The 18,451-nt window shown below is 46.7% G+C and overlaps 1 protein-coding gene and 1 long non-coding RNA gene across 2 annotated transcripts in view; one reads left to right on the plus strand and one right to left on the minus strand.

The window, feature by feature from the left end:
* The window catches only part of TCOF1 (treacle ribosome biogenesis factor 1), a 40,255-nt gene extending 21,992 nt beyond the window's left edge, over positions 1-18,263 (plus strand). Inside the window, exons 10-18 of the mRNA XM_080991380.1 lie at positions 1,427-1,578; positions 3,153-3,386; positions 4,124-4,415; positions 5,419-5,507; positions 8,979-9,186; positions 11,420-11,935; positions 14,634-14,704; positions 16,778-16,811; positions 17,702-18,263. Of these exons, the coding sequence (XP_080847506.1) occupies positions 1,427-1,578; positions 3,153-3,386; positions 4,124-4,415; positions 5,419-5,507; positions 8,979-9,186; positions 11,420-11,935; positions 14,634-14,704; positions 16,778-16,807 (1,592 nt within the window). The 3' untranslated portion in view covers positions 16,808-16,811; positions 17,702-18,263. The remainder of the gene's footprint in view (positions 1-1,426; positions 1,579-3,152; positions 3,387-4,123; positions 4,416-5,418; positions 5,508-8,978; positions 9,187-11,419; positions 11,936-14,633; positions 14,705-16,777; positions 16,812-17,701) is intronic.
* LOC308469259 overlaps positions 1-18,451 on the minus strand; it is a 212,928-nt gene that overhangs the window by 63,882 nt on the left and 130,595 nt on the right. The window lies entirely within an intron of this gene.

An 18,451-nucleotide genomic window follows, 5' to 3' on the forward strand; every position in this document is an offset into this window, starting at 1 on the left:
CCCATCGCCAGCCCCAGAGGATGGGGGGCAGCAGGAAGGCGCGTGATGCCTTGCCGCTACTCTCCAACTCGGGTTTGAGGCTGGCAGTGGGGAAAGCAGCGCTTCCCCCATCGCCAGTTCCAGAGGATGGGGGGCAGCAGGAAGGCGCGCAACGCCTTCCCGCTACTCTCCAACGTGGGTTTGAGGCTGGCGGTGGGGAAAGCAGCGCTTCCCCCATCGCCAGCCCCAGAGGATGGGGGGCAGCAGGAAGGCGCGTGACGCCTTCCCGCTACACTCCAACCCTCATTTGGGCTTTTGCGGGAGATGGGGGAATTCCCCCACCTCCCGCAAAAGCAGGCAAAAGCCGCGCGCTCTTTAAAGGGGCTCCGCGGCTTCTGCGGGCTTTTCTAGGAGGTGGGGGAATTCCTCCACCTCCTAGAAAAGCCCGCAGGAGCCGCACACCCTTTAAAGAGTGAGCGGCTCTTGGGGGCTTTTCCCCGAGGAGGGAGAAGGGACTGACTGGCCGTTTCAGTCCCTTCTCCCTCCTGGTCGAAAAGCCCGCAGGAGTCACGCGGGGCTCCTGTGGGCTTTTGAGGGAGGTGGGGGAATTCCGCCACCTCCCGCAAAAGCAGGGAGAAGGTCTTGGAGTAGTGCACAGGCTGCGTGCAGCCTGTCCACTGCTCCCAGAGCTGCGGGGGGGGGGGGGGAAATCATATTTTTTTCCTTGTTTCCCCCGCCCCCCTGAAAACTAGGTGCGTCCTATGGGCCGGTGCGTCCTATAGGGCGAAAAATACGGTATTTGTCCAGAAGCTGGAGGGGAAGACGTTTCTCGGTTCGGGGTCCAGCTTTTCTAGTGGGACCATGAACTGCGATGATCTCCAATTCCTTCCTGTTTTTCTTCAACCAGTACTAGGAAATCACCAGCAAGCACTGACATGACCTTTCCAAGAGAGCAGCGGCTGCTCCTGAAGTCTGTGTTTCACTTCCTTTCTGTTCCTTTTTTTCATTTAAGAAGAAATGGCTGCAGCCACAGGTCCAAAGTGCATGAGCTCCTATCTACAGATGAAGCTATCTTATCATAAGAAGCTGCCTCAATACCAAGTCAAGCCATTGTCTTATCTAACTCAGTATTGTCCACAACAGATGGGGAACCTGTGGCCCTCCAGGTGTCACTGAACTCCAGTTTCCGCCTCAACCAGCATTGCCCAATGGTCAAGGATGATGGGAGTTGTAGTCCAACAATATCTGGAGGGCCTAATGTTCCTGGACTGCAATGGTCAGCAGTGGCTCTTTAGGGTTTCAGGCAGAAATTGTTCCCAGCCCTACCTGGAGACACCAGGGATTGAACCTGCGACCTGCCTGCAAAGCATATGCTCTGGCACTGAGCTGCAGCCCCCTTAAGCTTTAACCCATTGAGCTGTTGTCTCACCTCCTTATTTCCTTTTAGCAACCAAGGCAAACGCTGCACCTCAGGTGGTGTCTGCTGCAAAGTCCCTGCCCCCACCAGGAGGACCACTTCAGAAGGCCCAGGAGAGTGAAGACAGTAGCCAGGATTCTAGCGATGAGTCTGACTCTGAAGAAGACAAAGTGTTCACCCAGGTAACTGAGAAAGCAAGGAGGGCAGAAACTTCCACCTCTATAACTCCGGCTGTGCTTCTCATCCTGGTCCTAAGCTCATGGTTGCTTGCTTTGCAAAGCTTGAGGCGTGTGCTTGCGTCTGGTGTGTTCAGAACCATTTTTTTAGAATATAAAAAGAAAGCCTCGAAAATTTGCTGATTGGCTGTTTAGCATGGAATGAGGATGAGGATCTGGAATTGGCCTCCTGCTTCTGAAAATCTGACAAGTGGGACGTTGGCTTCTTCAAAAGATCTGGCTTTGAGATTGTGAAGGGGTTGCTGTGTGTGCAGGGCCCCTTTTGCTCACAGTTGCTCATTCAGGTAACGGACTGTGTGCACTCACAGCCCCTAGCTATAGATTTGGGCATTTGTGTTTACTCAACGGCTGTGCCGTTCAGCTCAGGCTGTAGGACACAGAGTGAGTATGAAGTGGTCGTGGTCGGCTAGGAACACTCCTCTGGCCTTGAGGTAGCATGGAGCTCTACCTAGTGCTTGCAGATAGTTGGATTGCTTTTTTCTAGTAGCCTTGTTGTCCCCTCCCTCCCCAAATTTCTGTTCCACATTTTGGATTCCAGATCTGCTTCTGAAAACAGTTCTAGGGCTTTCCACTCTTAAAAGCCACTGTTCCTTGGAAGTCTCAAAAAAGAAGAAACAGGCAGGTGCTTGGGTAGAACCAGTGCAGGAGTTGCCAAGACTGTTCCTAGTGGTGAATAAATAAGTAGTTATTATTTTGCACAGCTGACAGATTTGGGTTTTTTAAAAAATAATAATATTGTTTTCGTTAATCCAAGTATAACATATACAACACGGCTGAAGCATATAATACAATATATGCATGCTGGATGCATAAAATATATTTTATATTATTGTGCCAGGTGTAGCATATTATGAAGAACACACGAAAACCCCACAAAAACTCCAGCCAGTGGTGCAGGTTGGGAGAGGCTGGTAACTAACAATCTGAATAGTATTTTGTCTGAAAATTAAAAATCTAGGGAAGGCTTGCAGCTTACATACAGGGTTGCAAAAAACAAAACAAAACACCATTCTGTTTCAGAATGTGTCTTCAATGTTCTAAGCGTTACTGAAATGTACCCAAGCTAGCCATGTATTATTTTTGTAAGCAGCTTTGGGTCAGTTTTGTTAGGAAAATGACTAATTATATATTATTATTATTATTATTATTATTAATAATGTCTGTTAATTTCAGTCGGTCTACACTGAGTATAACAGCCCATTATACTTATGAGCGCCATTACTATCACCTTGCTTCTTGGGGGAAGCAACTGTGGTCTTCTTAATGGAGGCAGCAATTAAACTTTTTTTTAAAAAAAAAACCCATAAAAATGTGAGGTGAATGGCAACATAAGGGCAAGTAGAAAGATGGAGCAGAAATTTAACAACATAAAATAAATATATGTGCATATTTTGTTATATGTTGTATTTGTTGTTTGGTAACCTAGACCTTCACAGAAATAAATTCCCTTGAGTTTCTACGCATATAGAGCTTCTGCTCTTGTCACAATCTAATTATGTAATAATCCTCCCTTTTCCTAGAAACCAGCTCAGGAAACTCAGAAACCCACACCCGCTCCTGCGAAAGCTCCAGCTGCAAAGATGGCAGGTGCCACATCAGGCAAAGCAGGCAATGCTCAGCCAGCAGGAAAAGTTGGGACAGCAAGCCCAATGAAGCCTGCAGCTGCCTCTCTCCAGAAAGCTGCAGAGAGCTCAGAGACCGACAGCTCTGATTCTTCAGAGGATGAGGTGGCGGCTGCAAAGCCTGTGAAACAGGTAAAAAGAGAATCCGTTCTGCTGCACAGAATCAAAGAGTGCAGCTGTACTAGTGGCTCAGACTTCAGGTGTGAAGCTGCCTGGTCCCCAGCACTAATGACACCTTTCCCTTCTCAATAGCTTCTTGAGGCAGTGGGGATACTAGTGTCATAAGGGTCCATGGTGACTGTCATTGTCCATAGGCACTTTGGTAGGGCTGCTTTACTTCTCTCTGGCATGGATTTCCCTTGCCTTTCTCCCACCACCTCTGATCTTTCTTAAGTGATAGCACTTTACTGCCAATTATGTAAATTCTTGTCTTTTGTTTATTGCAACATTTATATCCCATCCTTCTAGTATAAACATGCCACTTGGGTGGCCCAAAACCGATAAAAATTACAAATCCATTAAAAAAAGTATAAAAATTACAAAAGAAACAGAGATCAGTCATTTTATCTCCCGATACCAGCGTTGGAAGTTGTTAATATAATAATGTGCTTTTTTAAAACAAAAAATAAAGATCGACTACTTGAGCTTCATTGTTGCTGGCCTCCTAAGGAATACCCAGTGATGGGGAACGGAGTTGCCCTGAAGATTCGCATTGTTCATGTGTGATATGTGGCAATAGAAACAATGTTTGAACCTGCTTTCTTTAGGCATAAGAATAGTCCGTTAATTCCAAGAATGGCTGGTTGTGAAGTTTGCACCCTCTTCTTTTAACTTCTAATGGACATTTCTGATTTTGTATCTTCCTGCAGCCCCCCATTCACCCCTTTTTTCTGCCGAAAGCAGTAAAAACACCTGCTCCTCCAGGGAAGCGTGCACAGGCCAGCTCTAGTACACCCAACTCTGTTTCCACCAAGTGCCAAAGCCCTGCTTCAGTAACAACGGGGAAGGTGGAGCAGAGCTCCTCCAAGAAGCCTAAACTAAGCCAAGCTCCACCTGATAAACCCGATGGGATCCTTAAGCAGAAGGAGAGTTCTGGAAGCAGCAGTTCCTCGGATAGCGAGGAGGAGGCATTGAAAACCGCCAAGCAGATCCCACAGCCTGGTAAGAGACGAGATGGGGGGAATTCCAGTCCCCTTTGAATGCGGCAAGCACAGTGAAGAGATGCAACAAGACAGCAGTGCCCCCGTGAGAGGGGAAGCTGAGAAGGATCCTACCCTATTCATGGCATGTTTACAGAGGGTGTTTAGCCATCTGAAAGCCACAGCCTCTCACCTGTTATCTTGGATGTTGAGGGGATAGGCATTCTTGTTTATCCTTAGGGGTGCACCATGTATCCCAAGACTGAGCCAGGGAAATAGGTGATGAGGGTAAGCCATGACTCCAGTTAATCCTCCCCACCCTCAGTGGCTATTTCACATTAGAAATTAGATAGATAGATAGATAGATAGATAGATAGATAGGTAGGTAGCACAATTGGCCAAGTCTCAATGGCAGAGATTCCTTGGTTATATCTTCATTTTGTCTTATTACAAGGGCACTAGAGAAGAACTTTATGGTTTTCCTTCTCACAGTGTTTTCTTGATCTCACAAGGAGATTTTCTTGTTTTTTTTAATTTAAAAAATTGCCCTCAAAGAAACCCTAAGTATGCCGAACCTTCTTTAGGAGACTAGTTCTAGATGCGAGATGTGGAGCACTGTAGAATTTGGCACAATTCCTTTAGGAAATGTGGCCCCTAAGTGGGCTGCCTGTGGTAATTCAAGTAGTCTTGAAAGTGGTCTGCCTCTTCGCTGGGCCCAAGGGTCACGTAGCTCTTGTCCCAATAACTCCCTCACTTGCCTATCTTGGGGAAAAAACAAAAAGTAAGGAAAGTTTGGTATTCCTATAGCACAGCTAAAGCAACCCCAGTGGCCATCACCTAAACTTCTATGTACCCTTTGCTGCGACTACCTTGGCAATGTTGGGATGGGCAAACTCTGTGGGTAAAAGTTCATAAGGCTCTTGGGTTGGCACTGTCTCCACAGTTAGATACTCTTTGTGTCACAACAGTTTTGCAGCAGTAGAAGTATCACAGATGGCAGTTTTCCCTCTTTCTTTCTCTTTTAGCAAGCGTACCACAGAAACAAGAAGTGGGGGGGAAGCCAGAGAGCTCATCTGAAGCAACCAGCAGTGATGAAGACCAGGAGGCTTCGCAGGTATTGCTTCCTTATTGATGGGGGCTGCATGCTGAGAAGACAGCTCTTAACACTGGCACACATTCCATTGGGCTGCATTTGATGTTTTGTCTTAATGGTTCATGTCTGCACAAAGGATTTTTTAAGATGGATGGTAGTACTATAAGGCTTGGCCTCATAGCTATAAGTAATGCCAGCAAGGTGTGGACTTCACCATTCAACTGCATGGTTATCTGCTATTAACACCATACAGACTGGAGTTTTGCTCACTTCAGCAGTCTGGGGCCTGGGGGATCAGTCTTGAACCCCATCTGGAGACACAATAGCCCTGTCTCACAGTTTCATAAGGGAAGACTGCAGTGAGCAAGAAGGGCATTTTACTGGTCTTGTAAATGCATCAGATGTTAAGTGTGATTGGTAAAAATAGTTCTTATAGCTGCTTACTCAAGCCTGGTGAAGGAAGGTCTCCCCTATCTGCAAGCTGGTGAGGGACGCATGCAACTAGATAAGAAATGTAAGGTTATATTAGTGCAGGACAAATGGGTTCAACATTTATTGTACGTTTTATATTAAAAATTGGTATTGACATTACTCATAAGAAAACTGAGAATAGGAATAGGTTCAGCAAAGGTGTCGTCATCTTAAATGCACCTGCTGAACGGAATGAGAGGTTCTTCCTGGAAGTAGAATCTTGATTATATCTGTGTCTGACCTCATGTTAACCTGCCCTGCCTGATTAAGGGAGAGGTCCAGGGTGAAACTGCAGGGCTATGCAACGGTTAAACAAGGGGAGCTGTGTTAGGCAAACGGCAGCAATTCTTTATTTGCAATTTAAGCCATGTCTAAGCTATAAAATGTCCTTTTATGAACAGCATACAGTATGAGCTGTACATCTGCAACGCATTAGACTTGCATGTGAGCCTGGGAGTGTGGTAATGGTCAGCAGCCTCCCCTATGCATGCTTAACAGGGAGAGAACAGAGAAGCAAATTTACTGCGTGTGTTGTAAACCCATAAAATACTGGTATAAATGCTCTCTCTCTCCCCTGCTGCCTCCCAATAGGGGGAATGGAAGCATTGGACAGGTTTTTCTGTCCCTGTGCCTTTCTCCAGCTATGCTTCCTCCAGTGCCTGTGAGCTGCTTCCTTGCTTCTACCCTCACTGGGGCAGGCAGGGGCGGGACTCGTCATGTGTTTTCCTTCACGGGCTCAAAAGAGGCAGAAAATGGGGCTGTGAAGGAGGAGGTGACCTGGGCTTGCTCGTGGAATTTGTAGCGTCACTGTAAAGTTCTGTATCAGCATTTCAAGACCTACGAATCTACAACATGCTTTTCTCAGATTGGGAGCCAGAGGAAGCAAGACCGTGTCTCTGGGCAGTGGCATGCGGTGACATTTTTGTAGGGGGACAGTTACGGCCAGTTGCCTTGGGAAATTATACCGGTAGATAGTACCCAGCATTTTTTAGAATAGTTTCAGGCTCCACCCAACTGTCAGCATTCAGTGGAGCTGCTTTTACAGTATTCAATGTGTCCAATATTTGGCAAGGGAAAGTATTAGAACAGAGCGATCATACCTTCCCAGCACTTAATTACTTGATATGGTTTTTTTTAAAGCCACGCATATCCTACACACGACGATCCCCCACTCCTAGATCCTCCTATCCCCTTACTCTAGAATGGCCTTGAACAGGCAGCAGTCACTTGAGAGGATGCCACTCTGCACATGTTCAGAGGCATCAACTTTCACCACCCTCTTCTACTGACATCAGTAGAACTTAACGGTTTAAGTAGTAGGGTTCAGCTTGTTACGGGCAGAACTGTACTGATAAAGCAAATTTCTGAACATATGTCAGCCTCTGCAGTTCATTTTGTCATTCCAGTGGGTCCTAATGGTCACAAACAACTACATACCATCCTTTGGGTATAAAGCTTCTTCTGCAGAATGAATGGGTCTGAGCATCACCAATTTTAGATACATATATATACTCCACAAACAGCTGGGGCAAGGTGGAGGTGAGTGTAGACAGTACAGAGCTAGAGGGGCCATCATATAATCAGGCCGCTCTGTGCCACCAGATCACCAGACACGCCCTCAGACCTGCCATGCAAGGAGTGCAGCCCTCTGGCTTGCCTAGAGTGGACTAAAGAAGAGCCTCAAGAAGTAAAGTGGGAGGAGGGAGGAGAGGAGAAGCAAGAAGGTGGAGGGAGGAGAGAGAAGGAAGGGTTTCTTCCAGAAATGAAGCACAGAGGTTTGTGTGTGTGTAATTTTACCAGAATAATGGGGAGCTAAGTTAATCCCTCTAGTCCACAGACTGCACGCCACTGGATCATCTAGGAAGCTGGGGGGGGGGGGAGATTCTAGACCCTTTGGGAGGCATGTTTTTTGTGATGATGGTGCAGATGATCCCGGGTCCCAGCGGGCTTAAGGCTAGTCATAACTCTACCTGAAAGTTTAATTCACTAGTATGTCCTAGTGACACCCCCACCTCCCTGCAAAACTTTTCCCTCCTCCTGCAGGAATTAGCGACCTAATTGGTCCATAAGTCAAGGTTGAGCATCTGCTTTGCATGCAGAAAGTCCCAAGTTCAATCCAGCCTGCAACCCTGGAGAGCTGCTGTATAGACCAGGAGGAGCCAAACCGGTATCCTCTAGATGGTGCTGGACTACAACTCCATCATCTCTGGCCATTGGCCATGGGAGCTGGAGCTGATGAGAACAGGAATCCAATGACCCCTGGTCTAGGCTCAGCTGAGCCAGATGGACCCAATGGACCCAAAGGCCTATGTTCCTGTTGTCTTCTCAAGGGCAGATGGGGCTCGTCAACCTGGGAAGGTAGCCCATCTAGGAGAAGGAAAACTCTGATCCTAAACCCCTGGGAGAAGAAAGGGCTAAGGAGTAAACTACACAAATCTGGAATGGAGTCTCTAAGACAGTTGGATGGAGCCTTGTACGCCTCCTTCCAACAACTCCTGCAGCCAAGCTGGTGCCAATCATAGAGCTCTGCTTTCCTTTGGACAACATCAGCGAGATTGAGAGTGGGGTCTTGCCATCTGGGCAGTCCAGGACTTCATACACACAGCCCAGGCTTATGCCCCGGGGAAGTCACTTCAGTGCTGCTAATGCAGCAGTTGGACTTCACCCCCGGAGACACACTCCATTGTCTCTCGAGACAGGCGGATGGCAACATGGCATTGTCTTCTCAACCTGCCCTGACAATTCCTTGCTCATGCTCTTCCCACCTTACACCAATGCTCTGAGGCCTCATTAAAATGAAGAGAAGCAGAGGTTGAAGAACCACATTCCTGGATTCTCACCTGTCAATATTGCAGCAGGACTATGAAAAAGTATCCAGTTAAGTGGCTACCCTGTGGTGATTTGTAAGGTACCACTTACATGTTCTTCAGCTTGAAGATGGATAGCAGCATCCCTCAATAACTTCCAGTTCCTAACTTGTGTATGTGTTCTTTCTCCTCCCCACCCCCTGCCCTCCTCTAGTCCCTCTTACAGGGCTTCGTGGGCCCTATAAAGACCCCACTGCCCACTCTGCCGAAGGGTGCTGCTCCTGCGCTATCCAAACAGAGTTCCAGAAAAGCTGCCTCTGCTCTTCGTGGTCCTCCCATCAGCATGGCTTCTGGCGACAGCTCTTCCAGTGACAGTAGCGACTCGGACGCCGATGCTAAGGAAAAAGTTGGGCAGAAGACAGGTTAGTCTTGGAGGGTGAATCCTTACAGAAGGGCTGGAGGAGAGGAATGTTCAAGTAAATCAGTCATGATGTGATATGGGCACAGGTCTACTTGTCCCAACCGCCTGAGAGCTCTCATATTCAGCACAAAGTGAGGAAGTCCCCATTTCTCAGCTTGGGGGGTGGGCAGGAGGAGGGGTTAAAGCAATGAGTCTCAGCTGCTACTTTTCCCTCCTCCCAAACTCAGTGTGGCATGAAACGTCTGACATCTTCCACTCGCTGCGGGAGGAGGGAGAGAGTATAGCAGCCACAGATTTCTGCATGGACATATTTAGTGACTCTCCTCAGGTGGGTGGGGACAGTATTTTGCACTGAAGGGTTAACCCCATGCAATGTGTTTGTTCTTAGCTTGCACGCCATAGCCGTAGCATCACCCTTAAGGTCACTCGTCTGAAGATGGCAGCTGTGTTCTGAAGTGTGGCATAGGGGGTCTGTGTCACGTGAGATAACTAGCTCTTTTAACATCCCTAGGCTTAGGTAATTTAGGGGGCTCTGCCCTGTTTTTGACCGAAAAGGTGGTTTTCACAAGCAAGTGGGGGGAAATCTCTTCTAAAAAGCTAAAAGTTTAGCACTTTGGAGTCATGGTGTCTGAAGTGCAAGGCTTCCGTTTGTGTCCTGGGATTCTGTAAAGTTCTGTGACCAAGAACATGAATCGTTAAAATAAGGGCTAGTCGGCACAAGCAAGTCTTCTGCTGCCACCTGTTGGACATCCGTCAGGAACACATCAGGCATGCTTTTTGTGTGTGTGTGGTCTTATGAATCCCTTGGGCAGGACACCTGAAGGGAATAACTGATAGGTGTTGGATTTGTGGATCATTCCCCAGGGTTACTAGCGAGGGTAAGTGTGTCCTCCTACCTTTCCTCTTTCTGATTGCTTTCTTAAATTGTTATATGGCCAGCTAAATGAGCAAACTGTCACACAACGTAGCTGCTAAAATAGGAAAAAGACACACTTTATTTCTTGCTGAATGCTGGCAAAACATGGGCTACAGGACGCTCTTGTTGACTGGGTTTGGACGCTATGATAAACTCTGGGTTTCTTCTGATGGCAGTCAGCCTAGGCAACCTCTGTCTTGTTTGGATTTGTTCACCCTCATCCAGTCCATTAGTGAAGACAGGCATCACTTTAGTACTAAGGCAGCTTCCTTGGATTAGGCCTGGGCGATATATCAGTATGAGGGGCAGACCGCGATGACAGTTTCACTCAGCGGTATATCGCTGGTGAAACCACCGCCTTCCGAGTCCTGCTGCTGCCAGCGCCAAGGGAGAAACAAGCTGCAGCTGAGTGAAACTGCCATCGTCTGCCTTCGTACCAGCAGAGGGAGAGACAAGCTGCATCTGCGAGGTGCCAATACAGCTTGTTCCTCCCTCTGCCTCTTTAAACTGCTTGGCTGAGGAGTGTGCCACTGCCCTCGCTTCAGCCAAGCAGTTTTACAGAGCCCCCAACCCTCCACATGAGCCAGAGAATGGGCGGGGGGCTCCATTAAGGTGCTCCCCCTCCCCAGCTGAGGGAGCCCTGATCCGGCTCCGACTTGCCCACCAGCAGAAGCAGGATTGGGGCTGCTCAGCTGCTCATCACACTTCCCCCTTGAAGGGGGGTGGCTGTTGTTCCCCCTCAAGGGAGAAGTTCAAAAGATCCCTCACTTCGCCTATGGCTCGTAGGAGCCAGCTACGGGGTGTGGACTCTTTTAGACTGTCCCCCGCCCCGGCCAAGGCCCGGCAGGAGCTGATGCAGCTTCCCAAACCGCGATGTTTGGCGGGTGATAAATCGCAGTGTTGAAAACCCAACATTGCCCTTGGATTTAGGCAAAAAGGAGACATAAAGCTGGGTGCCATCAGCATAGTAGTGACACAAAAGCCCGAAACTCTGGACGATATCTCCCAGCAGTTTAATGTAAATGTTAAATAGCATGGGGGACAGAACCCTGAGGGACCACAGGCCAAAGGCTAAGGCTTCAAAGAGTCCCCCAGCACCACCTTCTGGCTTCACCCCTCTATAAATTGGGCCTTTTTCTCCTGCTGTCAAACATTCCACGAGAAGCTTGGTTCCTAATTTGGTGCATGGCCTGATTTACCTCCCATGAGCCGCAGTGCTTTGGAAGTAGGAGGCATTGGAGAGACATAAGCTTCTCAGTAGCTAGTAAGGCTGTCAAGAGCACTTGAGTCATTCTCTCTTTCAATTATGTTTCCACAGAGATTGGCCCATTACCCTCTTCTGGAAAGGAAGTGGCAAGGACCAAGGGGGCCACAGCAAGGAAAAAAGGAGCGGGAAGCGTTGGCTCCAAAGCCACCTCTGCAAAGAAAGCTGCTGCAAAGGCCCAGAGCAACGGCAGCACCAAAAGGAACCCCGCGGGGCAGTTGCCACTCACCCTGCAGGCCAGCACCCAAACCGCACGAGTTGGCTCGGAGGAGGCCGCAGCCCAAGCTCCTGGTGCAGCCGCCCAGGGAGAGCCCCAAGCCACCCCTGTTGCGGCAGTCAAGCGTCCCAAAGCAACCAAATCTTCCAAGGCTGGGGCAAAAGAGAAGCCGTCCAAGAAGCGAAAGCTGGCAGCTGGGGATGCTGGCCTGGGCGAGCCAAAGGGAAAGAAGCTGAAAGCAAAGAGTGGCGTAGAGGTGCCGAAAAAGCTGAAGAAGAAGAAGAAAGACAAGTCTTCAACCGGCAGCGAAACACCAAAGAAAAAAGGCAGCAAAGAGAAGAAAGCTGATAAGAGTAAGAGCATCTCACACACACACACACACACACACACACACACACAAACACACCATACAATCCCAGGTGTCCCTTGCCCTATTCAGCGCACACTGCTGCCCCCAGATGGGCTCGTGCGGTATTGCTAGCTGGCAAGAAAGCTTAGTGTGCGTTTGTGTTAGTAAGCAAAGGATGCAAGATTTCAGACCAGCAGGTTTCCGTCTGTTCAGCGGGCTTTGGTTAGGCTTCTGTGTCCTGGTGCCTTCCAGAAGCTTTGGACTATAAAAGTCCTGTTATCCCTGACCACTGACCATGCTAACCTGGGCTGATGGGAGTCAGGAGTCCAGCAAATCTGGAGGTCACCAGGCTGCGGCTGCCTGCCCTTCTCTACCCTTCTGCCAAGCTACGCAGAAGGCTGACTCTGAATCCTGTGTTCAGAGAGTCTCGAAAAACAAGATCCCAACTTTTCATCCTTCTGTTTCCCCTAAGCCTATGTGGGTCCCCTGTTGTTGTGGATGCACCCAGTTGATGCAGTCTCTATGTTCGGCTTCAGGTGTTCTGCTTCTGTGTCAAACGGTGGGGGCAGGGCTGTGTCACAGGTGCTGAGTAGTCCTTCCACGTGGTGCCCGTCCAAGCATCTGCAGGGAAGATAGGGAGGCTTTCGTGTGTGGAGCTGCACGCAGCCTCCTTACAGACACCAGCCCTGTACAATGTCAGGGGAAAGAGCTACTCTGGGTTTTGATTTAATGCAGAAGTAGAGCATCTGAATAGGGCCTGCTGTTGTATTGTCCCTATTTTGTTCCGTTACGTTGCATAGTAAGCTGCTTTGGTGGTGGTTTAACAGAAAAAGCAGGGTGTGAAAAATTAATCTCAAACTTAGGACCAGCTTGATGTGCCCTATCCTCATATAAATTAGTCCATCAGGCTGGGCTCCCTTTGCTCCCTGTTGCCTCCCAAACAATGCAACCGTGTGACTGGAGTTTCTTTGCTGCCAGTGAATAAGCTGGCTGCTTTACTCAGCAAAGCTCTTCCTACTTAACGCCGTGCCTGTGCTTGTAAGGGATTTCTGCAGTGCAATTTGGAGCAGCAAGGACCATTTTCTGCAAATGCAGGAAAGGGCAGAAGCCATATGCAGGTATGTCCCATAAGAAGGGCAGCCCTTGCAGTTGTGGTGTTTTTGCACATTCCACTTGTGTGCATGCACTCTCACCCCCAGCTCTATTTCCCCCCCATTTTGCTGGTCCTGGCAAGGCCGGGGGAAGAGGAGAAGTTCCCGCTATTAAATGGCCAGGCATCTGTGTGGCCCCACTGAGCTAGGGAATGGCCTTCTGTGCTGTACAGGAAAGGGTCTGTTTTTAAAAACAAATGGAAAAGTACCACCCCAGTTCCATGCATAGATTCACAGGAGGAATGAAATTCAGTTGCAAGGGCTGCTGGTTCTTGTGACATTTAGCAGTAATTGAGCAAGCCATGGATATCTGTGCTGATGACTACAGTATTAAAGCTGCCTTTAAGTGCTGAGAGCTGCTGTTACCACACAGAGAGGGTGGGGAGAGGATGGCTGTTAATCATTCTCTGTTAAAAGAGCAGCTCCAGCCTGTGTGAGGCTCCTGCTAAGATTTGGTACATTCCTGTTGCTAGTATACTTCCATAGTGATTTCTCTCTCGCTTTGCTGCTGCCTCACACAGGGAAAGACTGTCCCAGCCCTCCTCCAGTAGAGGATGAGAAAGGACAATGGAATAGATGGGAGGGGAGATTTCTGACAAAGCTGAGTTACAGCTATATTGTTGGGGAAGGATGAGGCTGTGACTTAACATACGGTATATAGCTTTTGGAAAAATCAGCTATGCACAGATATATACATATGGCTGTGTTGATCCAGGCATTGGGCAAATGAATCACTAATGTAAAAAAGAATGGGGTGTCTGATAACCTGTGCAAGGAATGTCTTCAGTTTCTCCCTCTATAAACTAAAGACATGACTGGAAAGTCATTTAATATATAAAGGTTTCTTATATGCCAGACTCACATCTAAGTCATTGTGGGGGGGGGGGAGGCAATTATGCATGGGGTGAAAATCAAGGCAAGACCTTATATTGTAGCTTTTACTAAAGGTTTTGAAAAGGAACAATTTCTGTGATGCTATTATCTTAATTCCTGTGCAGCTGCCAATATTTCTGAACAGAATGCCACCTTGCATCCACTCACAGAGCAGTCTAAATGTTATATCCCTGATCTTGTAAAGGGTCCCATATAGGTCGCCAACATTTTTTTACTGTTGGGGACAAAAAGCACACCCTCTAATCAAAGACACACCATAACCATTCTGTTGGCTACAGCAGAATGCTTTTCTGACTAATGTCTACAGGTTTAAGTGAGTCCCTTGGGCATATTTGGACTTGTTTGATTTTAAGATTTAGGATTGATTTCTGTGGCTGAAGATTGGTAGCAAAATAGCTGACCATGTTGGGTTTTTCCAGAACATATTCAGACACCCATCCATCACCAGCTGTAGTTTTTATTGTGTTTTATAAATATTCTTAGAAATAAATAAATGGCATGTTAAAAATATCACCATCATTGTCTGATGGAGGAGTAGGCCTTTGGGGGTGAAGTCAAACCGCTGGAAGGCTGCTTTTGTAAGTTGCTAGAGCGTGTGTTTTTTGGTTTTTTAAAAAAGCAGGTTCTTATTTTCTTTCTTGTATAATTGTTTTATAGAGAAAAAGAAGAGCAAAAAGCTGGAGTCTCTTACCGCAGATGGATCACAGAAAAAAAAGAAGAAAAAGAAGGTAACAGGACACTAGAGAACTTTTTTGGATGGGTAAACCTGTCTGTAAACACTTGAACTTAATGGGGCTTGCTTCTGAGTAGATGTATACAGGATTCCTCCATCCGATTTAGGTTGTTTGCATTTGAAGGGGCTCCAGGACTATGTTGTTTTTCCAAAACCAGGTGTGACTGCAGCCTAGAATACTTATGCAATTTGGTCTACATATTTCCAAAGTTGCTAGGAGACGGCCTTGTCAGAGGCATTCCTTAGCTTAAGTATTATATGCAGGGGGTGTAGAAACAACAAACCCGTATCAGTGATGCAAATACAGGATTAAAGAATGGAGGTGACACTCCGCCCCATGTTAACAGTCTTGTCTGTCGTCTTAAATTTTGTTTTAGTGGAGTGGCTTTATTTCCACATATTTCCTTGTATCCATGAGAAGGAAGACCTATTGTCCATCTTACTGTCCATCTTACTGTACAGTTTGGAAACACTCTGAAAGTGAATCTTTCAGCTCAGTTTCTCTTTCCCCACGCTAGTTATGTGTGTATAGGGAAATTTTAACACTGGGGCACATTCACACATGCATCCCTCACTCCCAAATACAGTCATACCTTGGATCCTGAACACCTTGTGAGTCGAACGATTTGGCTCCCAAATGCCGCAAACTCGGAAGTGAGTGTTCCGGTTTGCGAACTTTCTTTGGAACCCAAATGTCTGACACAGCTTCTTCGGCTTCCGATTGACTGCAGGAGCTTCCTGTAGCCAATCGGAAGCCGTGCCTTGGTTTCCAAACGTTTTGAAAGTCGGACGGACTTCCGGAACAGATTCTGTTCAACTTCCAAGGTACGACTGCATATATGTACACATATACAGGTGTATATATGTACACATATACATGTACACACATACAGGTGGACGCATATATTGTCTTTCCCTTGTGAGTGTTGTGAGGAGCTTTTCACTTTGCTTATCTTGGAGTTTTAAACAAAAGTCAAGTACAATGGGATACAGTGCTGTCTGTACATTGGGTTCATTTACTTGGTCCGAAACCAAATTATTCAGCTAGTTTCAGATAACTTGTCCTTGCCACATGAGTGAAAGACTGCCAGTACTCTATTTCAGTAACTAGCTTTTTACTATTTTGCCGTATTCAAATCCACGGTACATTCTAATACTGTAAGATGCGGTGCTGGCATGTGACGCTGCTCATAGGAAACTTGCATTGCAAGAAACTTTGGTTCCTCCTAAACTTCATTACCTTTAGGTTACGTGGCTGTGGGATGCATTTATCCTTCATGAAGCAATCCTTTTTAAAAAAGAGGCGGGGGGGGCAGGGCTTTCCCAAGACATTTTGCCACTTGATGGCGTCCCCTCCTCCCAATTCTATCTATAGAAGCCAATCTGATTGGCAGCTGGGGATTTCTTCAACACAAGCGGCAGGGTGGCTTTCTCCACTATACCTGAGAGCAGCAGACTAGTTTAAGGGTCTTGAGGTGGGTGGTGTGACACACACACAGTTCAGTTCAGCCTTGCATAGCTTGGTTGCTTGGTTGTCTGGAATATGGCCTAAAAGCTAAATTAGGCCATGAGGTGAAAGCCAGGCTAGAGCTACTTAATTCGTCTGACAGGATGGTATGAGTTATTGTGCTTTGACTGTTGCCCAGACTCTCCAGAATATGGGCCTGAACCGAGCACTTTGCCCTGAGCTAACATAATTTCTTCAAGGGAGTCTGAAATTTCCGTTAGTCCAAACGAGCTTGAGATTGACACCCTTCCCACCCACCCCAGAATTAAGTTTTGCACCGGAGCACTAAAGTCTTGAGATGCCCTTTCCCAGCATGCTTTGTGTTTCTTAAACAGAGAATTAAGTCTTATTTTGCCAGCATTTGAGTTTGGGAGCAGAAAAGATGGTTGCATGAGTGACTGAACCTAGGAAGAACTGGAAGGACCTGTTTCACCATCTGAAACTGGGTCTGTGTTCTCTGTACTGTGAAGGGAGCCAAGGACGTTGGAGGCTGTGCCAGTTCTTAGGGCGGTGGGGGCGTAAAAACAACAACAGACCTAAATTGTTCTGGATTTCTTTCAGAAAACTGGTGATCTTGAGGGAGCAGCATGAGCCGGTAAGTATCTTTTTAAAGTATTCTGCCAATTAGTTCATGTCAATTTGGCAAATTCCGACGGCTCTTTTTCTCTGGCTAGAGCCTTTTGCTTAGGAAATACTCTCATTCAAGGCAGCTGGCATGGGCGTAGCCAGGATTCCTCTTCAGGGGGGCAGAACCTCAGTTAAGTATTTTTATTTATTTCTGTGAGGGCACCTGCGCCCCCCCCGGCAGCTGAGCCTATTCCTTCAAGGATCACTTTTAGTTTAGAGGTATAAGAAGATGATTCTGTTCTAGGTTTTTGGATTGTTTTTAATTGCATTTTTAATTTGTGGCTTTAAATTCCTATCAAGAGCATAAACCAGCTTTCCCCAACCTGGTGCTCTCCAGATGTCGTTGGGCTCCCAACTCCCATCAGCCCCAGTCAGCTTTGCCATTGGCCAGACTTTATGGGAATTGTCCAGACATCTGGAGGGCACTAGGGTTGGGGAAACAGGCATAAAGCCACTTAGAACTCCGATAAGGATTTAATGCAGTTCCATAGCGATAGCAGTTTTATAGTGGGTTAGATGAGAATTGGCATTAAAAATGTGTGCTCTGAAGGAGGTTTATTTTGGAATGTGTCAGGCCTGAAATAAATCGTATCTTCAAGTACCTCGAGTTCTTTCATCTTTTTTCCTCCTCTGCAAAAGTCAAATAGCTCTAGGGTGGAGCTGGGTCATTGGTGTTTTCTGGTGGTTGGTAGCAGTGATAGTACCTCATTAACACAAGGATGAGAAAAGATGCTTGTGATGCATTTGAAAAATTATTTTCCTACTCATTGACAAATCTGTCATTGGCAGAATTTCCCTCCTTTGCGGTAGTTTTTATTTTTATTTTTAATGTGTTCTCTCTCTCTCCCTTTCCTGTAGTGGCTTAAAGCACGAAGTAAAGAATAAAAATATGCTGGGAGAATTCAAGGGAAAGGAACTGTTTGTTTATATTTTTAAAGAAAAGAAAATGGGAATGTCAAAGACTTGATTCCAGTATTTATAACTATTTTTAACTGTGACTTTTAGAGCTAAGCATTGCTAACAGTTGATCTGGCTATTTGCTTGGGAATAAGACATGCCCCGATTGCTTGGCCAATGGAGAAGATGCAGCTACTGTAACTGACGGAATGTGAGGAAGACAAACACCTTTGATTATTCAATCCTGAATCCAGCAATTCCTTTTACGGCTATCTCTACTTCCTCCTTCACCCAATCCCAACCCTTAAGAGTTATATTTTTTAAAGGAAAAGATCGCCTCCCCCTCTTTTCATACTACATTAAAGGAAGAAGTTTTATGTCTCTGCAATGTCCATCCAGAAATTGTGTTCAATATGTACAAAACCCTGTTGATTCTAGGTTGGCTTTTTCTCTTGTACTTTTCTCTCCCTCTCTTTCTTTTTTTAAGTAATAGTATACAATAAAACCATAGTAACTGGGAAAAGCACATGTGTGTTATTTGGAAACTGAAAATGTGTAAATCTCTTGGCTGCGGCTAAACAAATCCGAAGGATTTGGTCAGCTGCACACAGCTGTCATGTTGTGTTGAACCGGCTCATGTCTTTGTGGTTTGTTTGTTTCGTTCTTAAAGAGAGCCAAGCTTCCAGCCCCCGTGGTTTTCACAGGAAGGTT

This window comes from Podarcis pityusensis, assembly GCF_964106645.2.
Source record: "Podarcis pityusensis genome assembly, chromosome: 2".
In the NCBI taxonomy this organism is placed as follows: domain Eukaryota; kingdom Metazoa; phylum Chordata; class Lepidosauria; order Squamata; family Lacertidae; genus Podarcis; species Podarcis pityusensis.